This window comes from Lagopus muta, chromosome 5, assembly GCF_023343835.1.
Source record: "Lagopus muta isolate bLagMut1 chromosome 5, bLagMut1 primary, whole genome shotgun sequence".
In the NCBI taxonomy this organism is placed as follows: Eukaryota; Metazoa; Chordata; class Aves; order Galliformes; family Phasianidae; genus Lagopus; species Lagopus muta.
In genome coordinates, this window is record NC_064437.1 from 3,249,112 (window position 1) to 3,269,702 (window position 20,591).

Below are 20,591 nucleotides of genomic sequence, written 5' to 3' on the forward strand. Positions count from 1 at the left end.
TGGGCTATGGTTGATGGACATTCTCTTCTGCCCATGTGAGGGTCTCTCTTGAAGATTATTCCAAGTCTGCAACTCAAATTTAATACTTCAAAAGCCCATGCTGCCTCCTATCTGCTCTCGTTTGCAATATATTTGCGAGAAATATATATTTTTTTCTTTCTATTTCTCCCTCTGACCTTTCGTAAGTGACTTTTCTACGCACGGATTGCATCAGGCTTCATTTCCACTGGACTTGGACGCCTTCCCAGGCAAGCGCTGTGCTGCCGCGCAGTTGCTGTGCAGTGACAGATCTGCGCCGCAGGGGAGAGTCCTCTGCACATCCCATGCCGGCATTCATGCACTCCAAACTCTCATCCTATTGCGTTTTTAATGAACTTTTCTCTGTTACAGGCACGTTTATTTTATTCCTGATACAGAAGACATAAAATATCAGTGGGCTTTTGTTTTTTTCACGTATGGAATTTCTAAAGCCATTCTGGAGTGGACAGTGACTTCTCTCCATTTCTAGTCTGACCTCTGGAGCATGGGTACAGCTCTTTTATTTGCACGGCGTGAGCAAACACAAGCTGTTCGATTCCCTCATATCGACTTTCCCTCTTACCTTAACGAAACCTTATATACTCACGCTTCCCTCTGAGAGGGAATAAATGGTTGCAATCTTCCTTTACCTACATCGAAAAGCTATAATTGAAAGATCTCTCCACAAAAAAAAAAAAAAAAAAAAAAAAAAAAAAAAAAAAAAAAAAAAAAAAGCAGAAGGCGTAATGGTGTTTAACTTAAGAGCGGAGCATCCCATGTGAGTGCAGGGGAACGCTTCAGGTTGCACGAAAAGGTTGAACTTCTTAAAGTTGATCATAGGACTGCAGCAGCTTCGCTGCGCAACGGCACTCGGGAGCCTCCGAGCAGCGCCTTCATCCGGACAAATCCATTCTGCCACAGCTGCCGCCCCCCAAACAGAAGCAGCCCGCACCGCCCATCGCATCACGAGTGCGGACTGCGGCTGCGCGGCGCGACGGGAACGCGGCAGTTCTCAGCCGGCCGGCAAAAGAAATCTTCGAAGGGGAGGGGACGGGAGGAGGGCCGGGAGCGGGGTCGGTGTCACAGCCGGGCAGGACGCGCTCGTCCCTCCGCAGCGCTCAGCGCCGTCTGCGCCCTGCCGGCACCGCCCCGTGGCAGCGGAGCCTCGGGCCGTGAGTCGGAGGCGCTGTGGGAGCTCCGTGCAGCCTTATCTCGCGTCCGTCGTGGCCCGGCTCCGTGTGCGGCTGTGCGCGGCGGGGAGGCGGCGGCCGCGAGCGGGGACCGTGAGGGTGAGGGAGGGCCGTGCGGGAGCCGCCGGGCTGTGGGAAGGCGGCGGTGGGAGACGGGAGCGGAGCGGGGAGCTGCCGGTGCGCTGAGGGTGGGCTGTCGTCGGCGAGATGAGAGATGCGCGGGTGGCGTCGAGGAGGGCTTTGGCGAACGCGTGTGGCTGAGGCTGAGGAAGCGGCGGCCCAAAGGCAGCCCCGAGGCCGGGCCGGCCCGAGCCCCTCTGCGGTTGTGCCCACAGCTGCGGCCGCACCATGCTGCGCTTCCTGTGGGACAGCGTCTCCCTGCAGATGCTCTTGGTTTTCCTCTTGGTCTTCCTGCTGGTCGCTGACTACATGAAGAGGAGAAAGCCCAAGGACTTCCCTCCCGGTCCTTTTTCCTTCCCTTTCCTGGGAAACGTGGAATTTCTGATGGTTATCAATGACCCCATTGGCATAGTGCAAAAGGTAAGGGGATTCACAACATGTGGTACTGGCCAACACAATGCAGTCTAATTCCAGTCACTTCCATGGCCCACAGAGGGGCTCTAAATGAGTGGGGAGGACGTTTAGCCCATGATCATCAAGGTGGATGATCTTTGCCCAGGACTACAGAGCCACATCCTTGGGGCAAAGGGCATGGGACAGAACCATGGGTTCCACTTCAGCTGTTGGTTGTTCTGAGGACAAGTGTGACTGGGAAAGGAGTTAAACACCAGGTGAAATTCCTTGCTCAGCTAAGTCTTGCAAAGCCTGGAAAATACAGCCTGGAGGGTTTTACCACAACTTCAGAACACTGATAGGAGAAATGAGGAAAAAGTCTGCACGCAGTCAAGCCAACACTTGTGCAGCCATTCTGCTGCCTCTCCCAGGCTCAGTTTGCCCTATTTCCACTGAACTCTGCCTGTCCTTCTCTGCGGGTGCAGGATGCCAAGGCTTTTCTTCTCCCAGCAGAAAATGTCATTGCAAATGTACCCTCATATACTTAATTACCTCATCCCCAGCTTACTGAAAAACATGGAGATGTCTTCAGCATGCAAATAGGCAGCCAGTCATTTGTGATTGTAAATGGGCTGCCACTGGTCAAGGAAACCCTTGTGAGCCAGGGAGAGAACTTCATGGATCGCCCAGAAATTCCTATCAACACAGATGTCTTTGGCAATTTGGGTGAGTTATCAATAGAGTCTTATATCTAAAAAGCATTGATTTTTTTTTTTTTTAACCTGCCAGGAGGAAAGCTGGAGGAAATGCCCTGGCTTGACATTCATTCTGAGCAGTAGCACGAGCATGATTGAGCCTCCTTTATAAAGGCAGATGTCCTCCATCATCTTCGCCTTGCTGAGGACATCTGTCTTTGCTCACATTGGAATGCTTCTGCCAGGGCTGGTCTTCTCCAATGGGCACCTGTGGAAGCAGCAGAGAAGGTTCACCTTGACCACCCTCCGAAACTTTGGCCTGGGGAAGAGGAGCCTGGAGGAGCGGATCCAGGAGGAGTGCCGGTTCCTCACGGATGCGTTCAGGGATGAGCAGGGTGAGGAGCACTTCCCTCAGCAGTTGCACTGAAGGCAGAATCCACCCTGGACCATTTTAATTAAACCTACACAAAAGCCTGCTGAAATGTACCTCATTTCACAGGGAATGCTAGCAACCTGCCAGCATCCCATTTTCTTTATACGGATGTTTTGCCCTCAGATTAACTGATAGATGCAGCTGTGTAACACTCAAAACAGTATTCTTACCCCACCTTTGTTAGATTGCTGAATTTCAAACCTCTAGAAAATTCCATGAGCCTGTTAGTACTAATGTTCACAATTAATTCCTATGGTGTTTCCTCTTCTGCAACCATTTCAAGTCTTTCCTTCCAAAGTAAACAACCATCTCCAAGAAGGTGTTCTACTGGATACCATTCATTTCACTTATTGGACATTTTCCCTCTGATGCTGTCACTTTCTTCTCCTTTTCTGTGGAGAGAAGAAGAGAATTGATTGTTCCCTTTTCCATCTCCAGGAAATCCTTTCAATCCTCACCTTAAAATCAACTGTGCTGTTTCAAACATCATCTGCTCCGTCACCTTTGGCAATCGGTTTGAATACCATGATGAGGACTTCCAAAGCTTGCTGCGGATGATAAATGAGACTGTTACCCTCCAAGGGAAGATAATGAGCCAGGTACAGCCCTCCTGCCCCCAGCACTGGTAGCATGCGGATTTGAAAGGCAGTGTTTCTTCTCTGGAGTCAACCACAAAACCTTGAGCACTTTTTAGATTCTGTGAATGTCCTGAGTTGGAAGGGACCCATAAGGGTTATCAAGTCCAGTTCCTGGCTCCGTATAAGAATTCTTACGGTCCAAACCCTATTTTTGAGAGCACTGTCCAAACGCTCCCTGAGCTCAGTTAGCTCAAGGCTTTGCCCACTGCCCTGAAGAGATGTCCCGTGCTCCCCTCCCTATGGGGCAGGACTTTACTCTGTCCTGAGACAGCTCCATGCCAGTCCCTTGGATCCTGCTGCCAGAGAGCAGAGCTCAGCACTGCCCCTTCACCCTGTGAGGAGCTGCAGGCCATCATGATGAGCTGCAGGGCCACCATGAGGCCTCTCCTCATTCTCCTCCACGGTGAACAAATCAGGGGACCTCAGCACTCCCCATACATTTGACTTCTAGACCTTTCTCCATCTTCTTTGCACTCCTTTAATGCTCTCCAATAGTTTCATATCCTAATATATTGCAGCACTCAAAACTGCACACACTGCTGAAGGTGAGGCCATCACCAAGCACAGAGGTCAGGCCAAGTACAGGAGATGGTCTCTCCTCTGAGACCATGAAGACACAGCTTTGAAGGGTTATGTGATCCTTCTCCACCTCTGGATGCATCCTGGTGAAGATGCAGTCCCCAGTGATCACAAAGCTGAGCTACCTCAGCTGGTTTTCCTGTACTTTGGGAAGGAGCTGAATACAGTAGAGGGTTTGGGCAGGGCCCAGGGGAGGTCATGGGAAGAAGCAATGATAATGTTGCTAAGGACGTTCATTGCCATTCATCATACGGTTGCACAGAGGGCTTCTTCATGTAATTTCATTCAGCCATATTTTCAAGCTGTGCAATGTTCACATTGCTCCATTTCACTCAGCATCACCACCTCCACTGAGTGCCAGGCTTCCTGCTGTAACTCTGAGGAATGCAGTAGTTCCTCTGACAGTGGAGACAGCAATCCTTTGTCATGCTCTTCTGGAAATGAGTTAATTCCATCTACTCCAGCACTGTAGGGTTGTGGCTTTGCAGGCTTTTCAAGTCTTGAAAACAGAAGGGGTTTCAGTCCTTTACTCAGTTTTCCTCTTTTTTTCTGTCCAAAGCTGTACAATGCTTTCCCTTTCATCATGAAGTACCTCCCTGGATCCCACCAAACTGTTTTCAAAAACTGGAAGTTAATGAAAAATTTTGTGTGCAATGTGATCAGCAAACACAAGGAAGACCTGAACCCCTCAGAGAGCCGAGACTTCATCGACAGCTACCTGCAGGAGATGGCCAAGGTCAGCAGTGTGGAGCAAGGCCTTCCTCAGTGGGGACTGGAGATCAGGAGGGCTGAGAAACAAACCAGATCCTACCTGAGCTGCTGGTGTGTCCATATGTGAGCTCAGGATGGACATCGGGTTTGGGGCATCCACTGGAGGGATGAGAATGCAGCTTCTGCCAAAAGCCTTGGGGCAGAGCTGTGTGGGGGTATTGAGGAAGCCCTCGCTGCTCATGTGACACTAACACTTGGTTTTCTGAAGCCCAATGGCAGTGACTTCTGTGAGGATAACCTGGTGGCATGTACTCTTGACCTACTGTTTGCTGGGAGTGAGACCACCTCCACCACCATCCGCTGGGCCCTGCTGTATATGGCCGTGTATCCAGAAATTCAAGGTACAGGTAGCAGCAGGGCTGTGTGCTTCCTGGGTTTTGCCTGTGTGGTTTGGTAAGAGAGTCACTCTTTTGAAAGACCATCAGGAATCCTTCTGTACTCAAGCAGGAGAGATGCAAAATATTGTTTTGTTTATTTGTTCATGTTTGTGCTTTTTCTGTTTTAACACTTGCCGTGGTAATTTTGTAATGTTTTACCTTGGAACCAAGAGACAGATGTGGCCACCAGTCATAGAAGCACTGGAGACCCCTGAGGGCTTTCCAGCAGAGGTGGCAGGAGCTTTACACAAGGCACAGGGCCCATTTAGTAGGTGGAGTGATGGACTCACAGAGCGGTGCCATGAGTCCCCTGGTGGCACATGATTGCCCTGGGATGGTCCTTGGGGGACCCGCACAGCAAACGTTATCTGTTATCCCCAGGAGATCCATGGCTTTGCTGCACCATAGCTGATCCCTGCTCTTTCCAAACAGCCCGTGTGCAAGCCGAGATTGATGCTGTCATTGGGCAGACACGACAGCCAGCCCTGGAGGACAGGAACAACATGCCCTATACCAACGCTGTCATCCATGAAGTGCAGAGGAAAAGCAACATCATCCCTTTGAATGTCCCAAGACAGACAGTGAAGGACACAGTCCTGGCTGGCTTCCGGGTGCCCAAGGTAACCCCATCCTAAGCACTGAGGTCTGAGCAGGAGTCTCCCATTTCTCCATCTATGCAGGAATCAGTATAGTGACCAGGAGGTAGGGTAAAAATCCCCCTCCTGTTAGCAGTGGCAGAGAAAGTGCAAAGTGATTTTCTTTCTCTCGTCTCAGGGCACTATTATGATTGCAAATATATCCTCTGTGATGTTTGACAAGAAGGAATGGGAAACCCCTCACAGTTTTAACCCTGGGCATTTCCTGAAGGACGGTCAGTTCTGGAAAAGGGAGGCTTTTATGCCATTTTCTATAGGTAAGATCAGCTGCAGTTCGATGCTTCTGTGCTGAAGCACTGGGATGAGGCTTCCACTGCACAAGGGAGACCCTGAGCAAATTTGTGATGGAAATAGCAGACGTTGGCTCCACCATGGGAGCTGCTGCTTGCCCCCTGCCTATATTGGTGAAAAGCAGCCCCTTCCTCACCAGTCACCATGGCCCCCCCCCAAAGCACCAACAGCACCATCTCTTAGGCCTTTTAACAAGTGCACGAGACTACAGAAATTCCAGAGACCCCGAAAATGCATTCAGCAAGGTGAGAGCAGTGCTCTGTGCTCTCACTGAGAAGAGGGTTGGCCAGCAGGGACAGGCAGGGGATAGTCCCTCCCTGCTCTGCCCTCGTTAGGCCCCATCTGGAGTACTGCATCCACATCTGGAGACCCCAGCACAGCAAAAGTATGGAGCTGTTGGAGACAGCTAAAGGAGGGAAGGATTAGATTGGATGTCAGGGAGAAGTTCTTCACAGAGAGTGGTGAGGAGATGGAACAGGCAGCCCAGAGAGGTTGTGGATATTCCATCCCTGGAGGTGTTCAAGAGCATGTTGTATATGGCCTTGGACAGCCTGGTCTAGTACCAGATCTGGAGATTGGTGGCCCTACCTGTGGCAGGGGGGTTGCAACTTGCTGATCATTGGGGTCTCTTCCAACTCAAGCCATTCTGTGATCCTATGATGCATTCCCACACAGCTGAGGTCAATGGGCTTTGCCACCACCACCACAGCATCTTGTCCTGGCCAGCATCTTCCTTGTGAAGAGTGATTTTAGCATCTCCAATTTCCTGCCCTAGCATGGCACGCTTTCTCTGGTGATTTGGTTCCATTCCTTGGAGCCCAGCCAGGCACACAGGGATTACATGTGAAGCACTGCTCATCCCAGCAGGGTAGGGTAAAATGTGTGTGTCTACACTGACATGGATGTGCCCTCACTGCAGCACCCAGCTGGGGACATATCATGCTACAGCTCCATGAGGAGCTCAGCTGGGATGACAGTCCTGGTGCTGGAAATGTAAGGTGGGCACGGGGATGTGGGCAGGGTGATGTTCCTGCAGGAGCTGTGTGCCGAGGCTTTTCCAGCAGAGAAATCAGCTGGGCAGCCAGCAGGGCTGACTGGGCACTGGGCGGCTGTCTCCGCAGGGAAGCGCGCCTGCCTGGGTGAGCTGCTGGCCCGCGCCGAGCTCTTCCTCTTCTTCACGGCTCTGCTCCAGAAATTCACCTTCCAGGCTCCCCCAGACACCATCCTCGACCTCAGATGCATTCTGGGCATCACCTTGGCCCCACGTCCCTATAAGATCTGTGCAGTGCCTCGATAGGAAGCAGAGCCACTGCTCTTGGAGAAGGAACATCTCAGCTTTGGCACAGATGCACAAACTGAGTTTTCATCAGCCACCATGTGCCATGGTAACAACCTCCTCACGTGTTCTGTTTCTTTCTAAGTAATTGCGGAATAATTTCTTTTTACAAGCAGATCTTGCAGGCTGTGTCAGATGAGAAGGCCTATCAGCACTTGATGGGCTGGGGCACTGGGGCAATGCCAGTGAATGAGGAGCTCAGGACGTTTTTAATTCCATGCTGGATGGCCATGCATCACAGCTGTGGATCAGTACTGGTAGAGAGCAACACCTGAGCTCATCTCACTACACTGGTAAAAGCAGTAATTGCAAACAGTTCCTACTTTGAACTTAGGAAAGCAATTTGTCAAAAGAAAAATACCACAGTGCCCTGTGATCTCTCTCTCTCATGAGCATTAATAAATCCCAATTGAAGCATTTTTGATGTGCAGCATTTTGCAAAATGATGACTAGCACAGCCTTTTCAGCACTGCCTGCAGTCTCCAGCCGTGCCAGCATTTGGGGCAGCAGGGGGTGGGATGTAGAGCCATGCTGAGCTTGCACAGCACCAGCTCTCCCTTAGCAGAAAGGAGGGCACAGGAACAGCACAGGCCATTCTTTCAGAGCTGATGAATATTCATGATCCGAGCTCTATGAGCAAACCAGCAGGAAAACCACCAAAGCTGGTGGCTGCGTTCTGCCACACCACTGCAATGAATGCAGTGACAGACACTCAGAGGATGACAGGTGCCACTTCTGACATCTGTTTCTAAAATAGCAGCACCTGGAGCCATAGCAAATACAGGTCCTGTCTCCTAGTGTTACCTCAGTAGTCTTCTTTTCCCTCCCCCAATCCTGAGTGCTCTCCTCAACACTGGACAGGCAGCAGTGAGGAAGGCTGAGCTGGCACTGCAGTGCTGCCCAGGATGAAATGCAGGGGCCATGACCAGGTTCAAAGCCTGATGTGGAGATTACACACTGCCTTCTCAGCATTTCTGCTCACCTCGTGCACTTCTCCCCTCTGGTCTACCTAGAAGTCCCAGCAACTTTACTGCTTTCTTATCTACACACACTGCCTCATGGGAGACAATAAATGGCTGCAATCTTTCTTTTCTGCTGCATTTATTTTTTAAAAGGGCAGAAGTAATGAGGATTTTTCCTTTAAGTGTGGTGTACCCCATTGGAGTGCAGGTGAACACATCAGGTTGCATGATAAAGCATTACTGAACTTGTTAAGGTTTATCAGGTGAACGCAGCAGCTCCTTTCATTCACTTCTGCGTCTCCTCAGCCACAGCTGCCGCCCCCCAAACAGAAGCAGCCCGCACCGCCCATCGCATCACGAGTGCGGGCTGCGGCTGCGCGGCGCGACGGGAACACGGCAGTTTTCAGCCGGCCGGCAAAAGAAATCTTCGAAGGGGAGGGGACGGGAGGAGGGACGGGAGCGGGGACGGTGTCACCGCCGGTGTCACCGCCGGGCAGGACGCGCTCGTCCCTCCGCAGCGCTCAGCGCCGTCTGCCGGCACCGCCCCGTGGCAGCGGAGCCTCGGGCCGTGAGTCAGAGGCGCTGTGGGAGCTCCGTGCAGCCTTACCTCGCGTCCGTCGTGGCCCGGCTCCGTGTGCGGCTGTGCGCGGCGGGGAGGCGGCGGCCGCGAGCGGGGACCGTGAGGGTGAGGGAGGGCCGTGCGGGAGCCGCCGGGCTGTGGGAAGGCGGCGGTGGGAGACGGGAGCGGAGCGGGGAGCTGCCGGTGCGCTGAGGGTGGGCTGTCGTCGGCGAGATGAGAGATGCGCGGGTGGCGTCGAGGAGGGCTTTGGCGAACGCGTGTGGCTGAGGCTGAGGAAGCGGCGGCCCAAAGGCGGCCCCGAGGCCGGGCCGGCCCGAGCCCCTCTGCGGTTGTGCCCACAGCTGCGGCCGCACCATGCTGCGCTTCCTGTGGGACAGCGTCTCCCTGCAGATGCTCTTGGTCTTCCTCTTGGTCTTCCTGCTGGTCGCTGACTACATGAAGAGGAGAAAGCCCAAGGACTTCCCTCCCGGTCCTTTTTCCTTCCCTTTCCTGGGAAATGTGCAATTTTTGTTTGCCAAAGACCCCATGGCTGCAACACAGAAGGTAAGGGGACTTGCATCTTGGGGAGGGGGCCGTCCCAAACTACTCACATTCAAGCCCCGTGGTCCACAGAGGGTTCTCAGTGCAGGAGAGTATGTTTGGCCTGGGCTTAGTAGGCAACATGGATGGTGTTTGGCTTGGAATACAGAGCAATGTTCTTTGGGTAAAAGGGTATGGTATAACACTTTGTGTTTTACTGCAGCTGTAGGCATATCTGTTGGGAAGGGAAGTCAGGAAGAGAGTTAAACATCAGCTGAAAATACTTGTTCTGCTGAGCCTTGCAAAGCCTGGAAAATGCAACCTAGAGGGTTTGAGTCCAACCGCAGAGCACTGACAGAAGAAATGAGGAAAAAGAATGAATGCTATCAGTGCAACACTTATGCAATTATTCTATCTCTCCCAGAGTCATTTTGCCCCATTTCCACGACAGGTCTTCTGGTCCCAACCTGTGGGTGCAGGATACCAGTGTTTTCCCTCTTCAAGCAGAAAAATTCATTGCAAATTAATCGTGGTTTATTTCTTTACCTCATCCCCAGTTTACTGAAAAACACGGAGACATCTTCAGCACGCAAGTGGGCAGCATGTGGTTTGTGGTAGTAAATGGGCTGCAAATGATCAAGGAAGCCCTTGTGACCCAGGGAGAGAATTTCATAGATCGCCCGGAATTTCCTGCTAATACAGAACTCTTCAACAAATTCGGTGAGTAATCAGTGGAGACAGGGATCTGAAACACAAAGTCAAAGTGCTGTCCAATTAAATGTGCCAGAAGGCAATGCTGTGGCTTTGCATTCTTACTGAGCAGAGTCACCAGCATGGCTGAGCCCCCTTTATCAAGGCTTACGTCCTCCATCATCTTCCCCTTGCTGAGGACATCTTCCTTTGCTCACATTGGAATGCCAGGGCTGGTCTCCTCCAATGGGCACCTGTGGAAGCAGCAGAGAAGGTTCACCTTGGCCACCCTCCGAAATTTTGGCCTGGGGAAGAGGAGCCTGGAGGAGCGGATCCAGGAGGAGTGCCGGTTCCTCACGGATGCATTCAGGGATGAGCAGGGTGAGGAGCACTTCCCTCAGCAGTTGCACTGAAGGCAGAATCCATCTTGGACCATTTTAATTTCCCCTATGCTAATGCCTAGTGAAAAATCACAGAGTCAAAGGATCATTTCAGTTGGAAAATCCTTCTAAGATCACCAAGTCCAATTCCAGCCCATTCCCAGCATGCCCACTAACCACATCCCTCAGTGCCACATCAACACATTTTCTAATGCCTCCATAGATGGTGACTCTGCCACCTCTGTGGGCATCCTGTTCCAATGTCTGCCCACTTCTCCTAGAAATTCTACTTAATACCTCACCTACATGTATAGCAATTCAAGGCCATTATGTCTCATCCTATCATTGGTTACCTAGGAGAAGGGATCAACACCAAATTCACTGCAACCTTCCTTCTCGGAGTGGAGAAGGGCAATTATTTCTCCACTGAAACTCCTACAAACTGAGCAATCTCAGTTCTCACAGCTGGCCATCAGAGTTGTGTTCCAGACCCTTTACAGCTTTGTTGTCATTCTCTGGACACACTCCAGGGCCTCAATGTCTTTCTTGAAGAGAGGGGCACAAAACTCAACCCAGCACTCAAGGGGGAGCCTCACCAGTGCCAAGAACAGTGGCATGATCACCACCCCCTCCTGCTGACTACACTACAGCTGACACGAGCTAGGATGCCCTTTGCCTTCTTGGCTATGTGGGCACACTACTGGCTCACCTTCAGTCAGCTGCCAACATTTCTCTTCATCTCACAAGCAATGCTGGTAATGTGCCAGCATCCCAGACTCCCTCTACAGGTGTTTTGCCTTCAGATTAACTGATAGGTACAGCTATGTAACAGTACTCTTACCCCACCTTTGTCCTCTTGCTGAATTGGAGACCTCTAGGAAATACCGTGGACCTGTCAGCACCAATGTTCACAATTAATTCCTATGGTGTTTCCTCTTCTGAGTCATTTCAGATCTTTTTTTCCCAAGCAAACAACCTTTTCCAAGAAGGTGTCCACTGAAAACCACTCATTTCATGTTGACTATTTTCCCTCTGATGATGGTGCTTTCTTCCCTTTTTTTCTGTGGAGTCAAGAAGAGAATTGATTGTTCGGTTTTCCTTCTCCAGGAAATCCTTTCAACCCTCACCTTAAAATCAACAATGCTGTTTCAAACATCATCTGCTCCGTCACCTTTGGCAATCGGTTTGAATACCATGATGAGGACTTCCAAAACTTGCTGCGGATGATGGATGAGGCTGTTACCCTCCAAGGGAAGATAATGAGCCAGGTACAGCCCTCCTGCTCCAGCACAGGTGGCCTGCAGATTTGAAGAGCTGTTGTTTCTTCTCTGGAGTCAACTGCAAAAGCCTGAACACTTTCTTAGCTTCATAGGTGATCTCAAGTTGGGAAAAATTGACCAGGGCACTCACGTCCAGTTTCTGACTCCACACAGAAATATTGAACATCAACACCTATGTCTGAGAGCATTGCCCAATGATGCTTTGATCTCAGTTAGATCAAGGCTGTGCCCACTACCCCCGGTGCCTGTTCCATGTCCAATGTTTCCTCTCTCTCAGCCTGACCTCCCCTCACACAGCTCCGTACCAGTCCCTTGGATCCTGTTGCTGTCACCAAAGAGCCGGGCTCAGCTCTGCCCTCTGCTCTCTGCAACAAGGCACAGGTTGCTGTGAGGCTTCCTCTCAATTTTCTCCATGGTGCACAAAACAACAGACCTCAGCATTCTTCATACGTTTTGCTGTCTTCATAGCACTCCTTTAGAGCTCTCTGATAGATTTGTATCCTAATATATTGCAGCACCCAAAACTGCACACTGCTCAAGGTGAGGCCATCAAGCACAGGGGGCTGGTGAATCACAGGAGATGTTTCCCTCTGCTCTGGGGTCATGAGATTTTCCCTGGTGCTTCCCACAGCTGTGTGGTGGCTCTCCATTGCTGCATGTGTCCTTGCAAAGATGCCAGATGTGCTCCCCTGGATCACAAAGCCAGTCTATCCCCGGCTGGTTTTCCAATGCTTTGGGAAGGAACTGAAAGCAGTAGAGATTTTGGGCTGTTCCCTAGGAGAGGTTATGGGAAGGAGCAAGAGCTAATGTACAAGGGGCGTTTGTTGCCATTCATCATTCCATTGAAAAGGGTACATCAGCCAGCAATTTCTGTGCAATGTTCAGTTTGCTCTCCCTCCCCCTGCATCACCATTCCCGACCACAGAGTGCCAAGCTCCCTGCTGTGACTCAGGAACTCACTAATCACTCTCACCATGGAGATACCAATCCTTTCCCATGCTCTTCTGGACAGAAGATAATTCCATCTACTCCAACAATGTAGGCTGTGCCTTTGCGTGCTTTTCAAGTTTAAAGAATAGGAGGGGTTTTTCAGTCCGTTCTTGCATTTGCTCATCTCTCTTTCTTTCCAAAGCTGTACGTCTTTTTTCCGTCCATAATAAAATACTTCCCTGGATCCCACCAAACCATTTTGAAAAATGTGAGGCTCATGAAAAGGTTTGTGTGCGAGAAGATCAGCAAACATAAGGAAGACCTGAACCCCTCTGAGAGCCGAGACTTCATCGACAGCTACCTGCAGGAGATGGCCAAGGTCAGCAATGTGGAGCAAGGCCTTCCTCAGTGGGGACTGGAGATCAGGAGGGTAGAGAAACAAACCAGATCCTGAGCTGCTGGTGTGTCCATATGTGAGCTCAGGATGGACGTTAGTTTGGAGCATCCATTGGAGGGATGGGGATGCAGAAGTCCTGCAGCTTCTAGCAGAACTCCTAGAAAGGAATGGGTCTGATTTTTGAGGAAGTTCTTGCTTTTAATGTGGCACTAACACTTGATTTTCTGAAGCCCAATGGCAGTGATTTCTGCGAGGATTACCTGGTTGCATGCACTCTCGACCTGTTTTTTGCTGGGACTGAGACCACCTCCACAACCATCCGCTGGGCCCTGCTGTTTATGGCCGTATACCCAGAGATTCAAGGTACAAGTAACAGCACTGCTATCCATTCCCTATTTTTAGCCCTTGTAGCTTGGTGAGAGTTTATCCTTGTTGAAAGAAAGAAGTGGAAATATTCTGTTCTCCGACAGATTTACTGCAAGTACTGGTTTTGTTTTCAAGTGTTTACCTTCAATGTTTTAAAACTTTTCCTAATGATTTTGTTGTTCTTTCTCATGGGACAAAGAGGAAAATGTGCCCATATGCCCCACAAGCACTGGAGACCACTGTGGGCTGTCCGGTAAAGGCAAAAAGGGGCTCTGCCAAGGGCCCATTTAGTGTATGAAGTGAGAGATGAACATGCAGAGAGGTGCCACAAGTCCCCTGGTGGCACAGGATTGACCTGGGATGGTCCTTGGGGGATCTGCACAGCAAAAATGTTGTGGTGTCCCCAGGGTTTCTATGGTTTTGCTGCACCATAGCTGATCCCTGCTCTTTCCAAACAGCCCGTGTGCAAGCCGAGATCGATGCTGTTATTGGGCAGTGCCGACAGCCAGCCCTGGAGGACAGGAACAGCATGCCCTACACCAACGCTGTCATCCATGAAGTGCAGAGGAAAGGCAACATCATCCCTTTCAACGTGCCTAGAGAGGCGGTGAAGGACACAATCCTGGCTGGTTTCCGGGTGCCCAAGGTAAACTCAGTTTGGATCAGTGAGGTCTGAGCAGGAGATTTCCATCTCCCCTTTGCTGCAGGGACAGAGCTGCAGCATTGCTGCCTCTCCCAGAGGTCACTGCTGTGGATCGTGTTGTTTTGCTCACCCAATGCTGTTCTCCAGCACATTGCATTCTCAGTGCCCAGGATGAATGCCATGAGGCACCCATGAGGATGAGGTGCAGCATCCGGGCAAAGCAGGGAGGGACAGAGCCCTGAGCATGCAGCTTTTTCTTAGATGAATTTTTAGGAATAGTTATGTTCATGAGAGAAAAGGGTGGATATATACTGATTGCATATCAAAGTAGTTCAGAAGAAGGCAAACATGGCCCATAAAAGGAGTGGGACACATCCTTGTGAGATCTGACTATGGATGCTCTTCATGGCTGGCACATGGAAGGGTAAAAATCCCACCTCATGATGACAGTGGCAGAGAGAGTGCAAAGTGATTTTCTTTCTCTTGTCTCAGGGCTCTGTTTTGATCCCAAACCTATCCTCTGTGATGTATGACAAAAAGGAATGGGAAACGCCTCACAGTTTTAACCCTGGGCATTTCCTGAAGGACGGTCAGTTCTGGAAAAGGGAGGCTTTTATGCCATTTTCTATAGGTAAGATCAGCTGCAGTTTGATGCTTTTGTGCGGAAGCACTGGGATGGGGCTTTCAGCTGCACAATGGAGAACCTGAGCTAAGCACTGATGGAAAATGCAGACACTTGCTTCGGAATGGGGAAGTGCTACTTGCCCACTGCCCTTATCAGTGCAGACAGACCCCTAGCAATGACCTCTTAGACCTTTCTTCACAAACATATGAGACTACAAAAATGCCTGAGAAATGCATTCAGAAATGCAAGTGCTCTAATGCTGCTGGTCCCATACGACTGAGTTCAATGGGCTTTGCCACCACCACCACAGGGTGCCCTGTCCTGGCCAGCAGCTTCCTTGTGGAGAGTGATTTTAGCATCTCCAAATTTCCTGCCCTAGCATGGCATGCTTTCTCTGGTGATTTGGTTCCGTTCCTTGGAGCCCAGCCAGGCACACAGGGAATGCAGTCCTACTCAATCCAGCAGGGTAGGATAAAACGTGTGCATACACATTTATATGGATGTGCCCTCATTAAGACCGTGCTACAGCTCCATGAGGAGCTCAGCTGGGATGGCAGTCCTGGTGCTGGAAATGTAAGGTGGGCACGGGGATGCAGGCAGGGTGATGTTCCTGCAGGAGCTGTGTGCCGAGGCTTTTCCAGCAGAGAAAGCAGCTGGGCAGCCAGCAGGGCTGACTGGGCGCTGGGCGGCTGTCTCCGCAGGGAAGCGCGCCTGCCTGGGTGAGCTGCTGGCCCGCGCCGAGCTCTTCCTCTTCTTCACGGCTCTGCTCCAGAAATTCACCTTCCAGGCTCCCCCGGACACCATCCTCGACCTCAAATTCACACAGGGAATGACCTTGGCCCCACGGCCCTACAAGATCTGTGCAGTGCCTCGATAGGAAGCAGAGCCACTGTTCTCAGAGAGAGAACTCTCAGCTTTGGCACAAGTACACAGACTGAGCCTCTGTGCACCTCTCACCTCTTTCTACTTGAATTTCCCTGCTTCTTTATTGCTTACTTATTTACTCATACTGCTTTGTGGGTTACAATAAAGGTTGCAGTCTTCCTTTTCTTCCTCCTTGATGTTTTACACAAGCAGAAGATATGGTGTAGCAAATCAGGAAAGGAAGGTAAGAGACTAGCCTGGCTGAACTGGGACCTTCTAGTTGCCTTCTACAATAGTGTCACTGCATCAGTGGACAAGGGAGGAGCCACTGATGTCATCTGGCTCAACTTCAGTAAGGCCTTTGACATGGAACCCCACAACATCCTTCTCTCCAAATTGGAAAGGTATGGATGTCACGGGTAGACTGCTCAATGGACAAAGAACTGGCTGCAGGATCGAGTCAGAGAGTGGTGGTCAATGGCTCAATGTCTGGATGTAGGTTGGTGACAAATGGTGTCTCCCAGGGATCGATGCTGGGGCTGTTACTCCATCACTGACATCGACAGTGGAATTAAGTGTACCCTCAGCAAGTTTGCTGGTGCTACCAAGCTGTGGGGTGCAGTTGACACACCAAAGGGATGGGATGCCTTTTGAAGGGATCTAGACAGGCGGAGCAGTGGGCCCAGGTGAACCTCATTCTGCACGCAATGGTATAAAGGCACTTCAGCTGTGCTTTCTGACACACCACCTTACTAGAGTGGGCCTGCCTCAAACCTCTGGAAGAACTGTGAAGTTTTCTCTGACTGGTTGGTTCCTAGAGGGGCCTGAGAGGGTTTTGTATGTGGGTCTGGCAATATTACCTGCTTTGAGGAGTTCCCAGAAGAATGTAGGTAGAACAGTTCAGAGGTTTTTCCCTGCAATCTCCTGGCCTGACAGCAAGTCCAAGCCTTTCTCTGTCCCGCTGCAGTTGACATTCTTTCCCCATCAAAACTAGTATAAAGCCTCAGGCTGCTCACTCTACCCTAGCAAGCCTCACTGCATCCCCTACCCTTTTCCTGCCTAGTGTAAAGCCCTTAAATGGAACTCAAAGGCCTGATAGCAGCCTTTCAGTATCTAAAGGGGAGCTACAGGAAAGAAGAGTAGAAACTCTTCAGCAGGCTCTGTGGTGATAGCAAAAGGGGAAATGGCTTCAAGCTCAAAAAGGTCTAGATTTAGGTTAGATACAAGCAAAAAATCTTTTATAATGAGAGTGGTGAGGCACTGGAACAGCTTACATAGTGATGTTGTTGATGCTACATCCCTGCAGACTTTCAAGGCGAGGCTGGATCAGCCCTGGACAACATGACCTAGCTGTGGAGTCCCCGTGCATTGCAAGGGAATTGGACTAGGTCGCCTTTAAAGGTCCCTTCCAAGTCTACAGATTCTATGATTCTAGGATAATATTCGCTTTAAGAGTGGAGCATCTCACGTGAGTGCAAGGGAGCTTTTCTGAGTGCTTTAGAGTCCATGATGCAGCAGGGAATTAACTTGTTAAAGGGTAGCAGGTGAACGCAGCAGCTCCTTTTACTCACTTCCGCATCTCCGCAGCCACAGCTGCCGCCCCCCAAACAGAAGCAGCCCGCACCGCCCACCGCATCACGAGTGCGGACTGCGGCTGCGCGGCGCGACGGGAACGCGGCAGTTCACAGCCGGCCGGCAAAAGAATTCCTCGAAAGGGACGGGAGGGGAGCGGGGCCGGTGTCACCGCCGGGCAGGACGCGCTCGTCCCTCCGCAGCGCTCAGCGCCGTCTGCGCCCTGCCGGCACCGCCCCGTGGCAGCGGAGCCTCGGGCCGTGAGTCAGAGGCGCTGTGGGAGCTCCGTGCAGCCTTACCTCGCGTCCGTCGTGGCCCGGCTCCGTGTGCGGCTGTGCGCGGCGGGGAGGCGGCGGCCGCGAGCGGGGACCGTGAGGGTGAGGGAGGGCCGTGCGGGAGCCGCCGGGCTGTGGGAAGGCGGCGGTGGGAGACGGGAGCGGAGCGGGGAGCTGCCGGTGCGCTGAGGGTGGGCTGTCGTCGGCGAGATGAGAGATGCGCGGGTGGCGTCGAGGATGGCTTTGGCGAACGCGTGTGGCTGAGGCTGAGGAAGCGGCGGCCCAAAGGCAGCCCCGAGGCCGGGCCGGCCCGAGCCCCTCTGCGGTTGTGCCCACAGCTGCGGCCGCACCATGCTGCGCTTCCTGTGGGACAGCGTCTCCCTGCAGATGCTCTTGGTCTTCCTCTTGGTCTTCCTGCTGGTCGCTGACTACATGAAGAGGAGAAAGCCCAAGGACTTCCCTCCCGGTCCTTTTTCCTTCCCATTCCTGGGAAACGTGCAATTTTTGTTTGCCAGAGACCTCTTGGCTGCAACAGAGATGGTAAGGGGATTTAAAGCATCTTGAAGGAACCCACCTAACCCCATCACATTAAATCCAATGGCCCACCGAAAGCTTTCCACGAGTGGTAAGGAGACCGCCCATGTTCAGTTGCAACATGGATGATCTTTGCCTTGGAACACAGAGCCATGTCCTTTGGGCAAAGGGCATGGTACAGTGCCATGATTTCATCTGCAGCTGTAGGCTGGTCTAATGGGAAAACTTTTTGGGAAGGGAGTTACTGGAATATTTTTTTCCAGTTACAATTACTGGAAAATCCTTCTCAGTTGAGTCTTGCAAAATCTGAAGAATGCAGCCTGGAAAGCTTCACAGCAACTCATGAAATCTGGTTTAGCAAATGAGGAACATGACTGTGTGCAATCAAGCCAACATCCTTGCACTTGTGCAACCACATCTCTCAGGCTCAGCTTGCCCTGTCATGATTGCAAGTCTGTCTGTCCTTCCCTGTGGTGCACGATGCCAGGGCATGCATTCTTTCTTCAGAAAACGTCATTGCAAACCAATCACCATTTATTTATTTATTCATTCATTTACTCCTTGCACAGCTTACTGAAAAATTTGGAGATATCTTCAGTTTGCAAGCAGGCAGCCAGTCATTTGTGATTGTAAATGGGCTTCCACTGATCAAGGAAGCTCTTGTGACCCAGGGAGAGGACTTCATTGGTCGCCCTGAAATTCCTCTTGACACAGATATCTTCAGTAAATTGGGTGAGCTATCTATTTAAATTCATATCTGAAATGTGCTGTTAATGTGTTTCAAATATACCAGAAGGGAAGCTGGAGAAAATGCCATGGCTTGACACTCGTGGTGAGCAGAGTCACCAGCATGCTTGAGCTCCCTTTATCAAGGCAGATACCCCCCGTCTTCTTCCCCTTGCTGAGAGCATCTTCTTTGCTCACTGTGGAATGCTTCTGCCAGGGCTGATCTCCTCCAGTGGGCACCTGTGGAAGCAGCAGAGAAGGTTCACCTTGACCACCCTCCGAAACTTTGGCCTGGGGAAGAGGAGCCTGGAGGAGCGGATCCAGGAGGAGTGCCGGTTCCTCACGGATGCGTTCAGGGATGAGCAGGGTGAGGAGCACTTCCCTCAGCAGTTCAGTTCAGTTGCACTGAAGGCAGAATCCATCTTGGACTGTTTTCATTTTCCTGATGCTAATACCTGCTGAAAAATACCTCATTTCACAGGGAATGCTGGCAACCTGCCAGCATCCCAGATTCTTTCTACAGGTGCTTTGTCCTCAGATTAACTGATAGATGCAGCTAAGTTACACTCAAAACATCATTCTTTGCCCACCTTTGGTTTATCACTCCATTTGAAACTTTTAGAACATTCCTTGGGGCTGCTGACACCAATGTTTCCAGTTAATTCCAGTGGTGTTTGCAACTATTCCACATCTTCCTTTTCAATGAAACCAACCAGAAGATGTCCACTGAGGGCCACTCATTTCACTTGTTGAATATTTTCCACTGATTATGGTGCTTTCTTCCCTTTCTTTCTGTGGATATGGGTAGAAAATTGATTGTTCGCTTTTCCTTCTCCAGGAAATCCTTTCAACCCTCACCTTAAAATCAACAATGCTGTTTCAAACATCATCTGCTCCGTCACCTTTGGCAATCGGTTTGAATACCATGATGAGGACTTCCAAAACTTGCTGCGGATGATGGATCAGACTGTTACCCTCCATGAGAGCATAATGAGCCAGGTACAGCCCTCCTCCTCCTGATGAACAAACCAAGGGACCATATCTGATCCTCATACACCTTGGCTTGTAGACACTTCAGCACTGACATTCCTTTGAACACTCATTGGTAGTTTTATATCCTTTTTATATTGTAGACCCAAAATCTCTCAAGGAGAGGTTTTGGGAAGGAGCAACACTGAACAAATCAAGGATGTTGTAGCTATCCTCCACGCAGTGTATATCAGTCAGTAATTTCTTTCAGCCATATTTTCAAGCTATGCAATGCTGACATTGCTCTCTTTCCCATCACATCACTGCTCCTAACCACTGAGTGCCAAGCTCCCTGCTGTGACTGAGGAGCACACTAGTTACTCGATTGTGAAATGGAGATACCAATCCTTTGTCATGCTCCTCTGGAGATAGATAAGTTAATTCCATCTACTCCAGCATTGCAGGGCAGTGGCTTGCAGGTTTTTCAAGTCTTGAAAACAGGAGGGGATTGCTTTCCTTTATTCAATTTGTTCATCTCTTTTTCTGTCCAAAGCTGTACAATGCTTTCCCCTCCATAATAAAGTACCTCCCAGGATCTCACCAAACCATATTTAAAAACTGGAGGCTGATGAAAGGCTTTGTGAAAGAGAAGATCAACAAACATAAGGAAGACCTGAACCCCTCAGAGAGCCGAGACTTCATCGACAGCTACCTGCAGGAGATGGCCAAGGTCAGCAGTGTGGAGCAAGGCCTTCCTCAGTGGGGACTGGAGATCAGGAGGG

The 20,591-nt window shown here is 50.8% G+C and overlaps 2 protein-coding genes across 12 annotated transcripts in view; both read left to right on the top strand.

The window, feature by feature from the left end:
• The first annotated feature begins 1,005 nt into the window (after window positions 1-1,005).
• Window positions 1,006-20,591, top strand: part of LOC125693898 (cytochrome P450 2J2-like) — a 31,056-nt gene continuing 11,470 nt past the window's right edge. Inside the window, exons 1-6 of one of the 7 annotated variants that reach the window (XM_048946354.1) lie at window positions 1,006-1,190; window positions 17,919-18,120; window positions 18,684-18,846; window positions 19,058-19,207; window positions 19,679-19,839; window positions 20,363-20,539. In XM_048946354.1, the coding sequence (XP_048802311.1) occupies window positions 17,932-18,120; window positions 18,684-18,846; window positions 19,058-19,207; window positions 19,679-19,839; window positions 20,363-20,539 (840 nt within the window). In that variant the 5' untranslated portion in view covers window positions 1,006-1,190; window positions 17,919-17,931. The other 6 variants (XM_048946352.1, XM_048946353.1, XM_048946351.1 and 3 more) reach the window with 6 other exon arrangements.
• Window positions 1,184-15,917, top strand: LOC125693899 (cytochrome P450 2J2-like). Of its 5 annotated transcripts, none has more exons than XM_048946363.1 (10): window positions 1,184-1,307; window positions 1,544-1,748; window positions 2,285-2,447; window positions 2,662-2,811; window positions 3,288-3,448; window positions 4,626-4,802; window positions 5,046-5,178; window positions 5,647-5,834; window positions 5,989-6,127; window positions 15,571-15,917. In XM_048946363.1, exons 2-10 carry the CDS (start codon window positions 1,557-1,559, stop codon window positions 15,744-15,746), a joined length of 1,479 nt encoding a protein of 492 aa, XP_048802320.1. In that variant the 5' UTR covers window positions 1,184-1,307; window positions 1,544-1,556; the 3' UTR covers window positions 15,747-15,917. The 5 variants fall into 5 exon arrangements, with proteins under 5 accessions (XP_048802320.1, XP_048802321.1, XP_048802319.1 ...); XM_048946364.1 differs by lacking the exons at window positions 5,647-5,834; window positions 5,989-6,127 and adding exons at window positions 14,060-14,247; window positions 14,737-14,875; XM_048946362.1 differs by lacking the exons at window positions 5,046-5,178; window positions 5,647-5,834; window positions 5,989-6,127 and adding exons at window positions 13,466-13,598; window positions 14,060-14,247; window positions 14,737-14,875.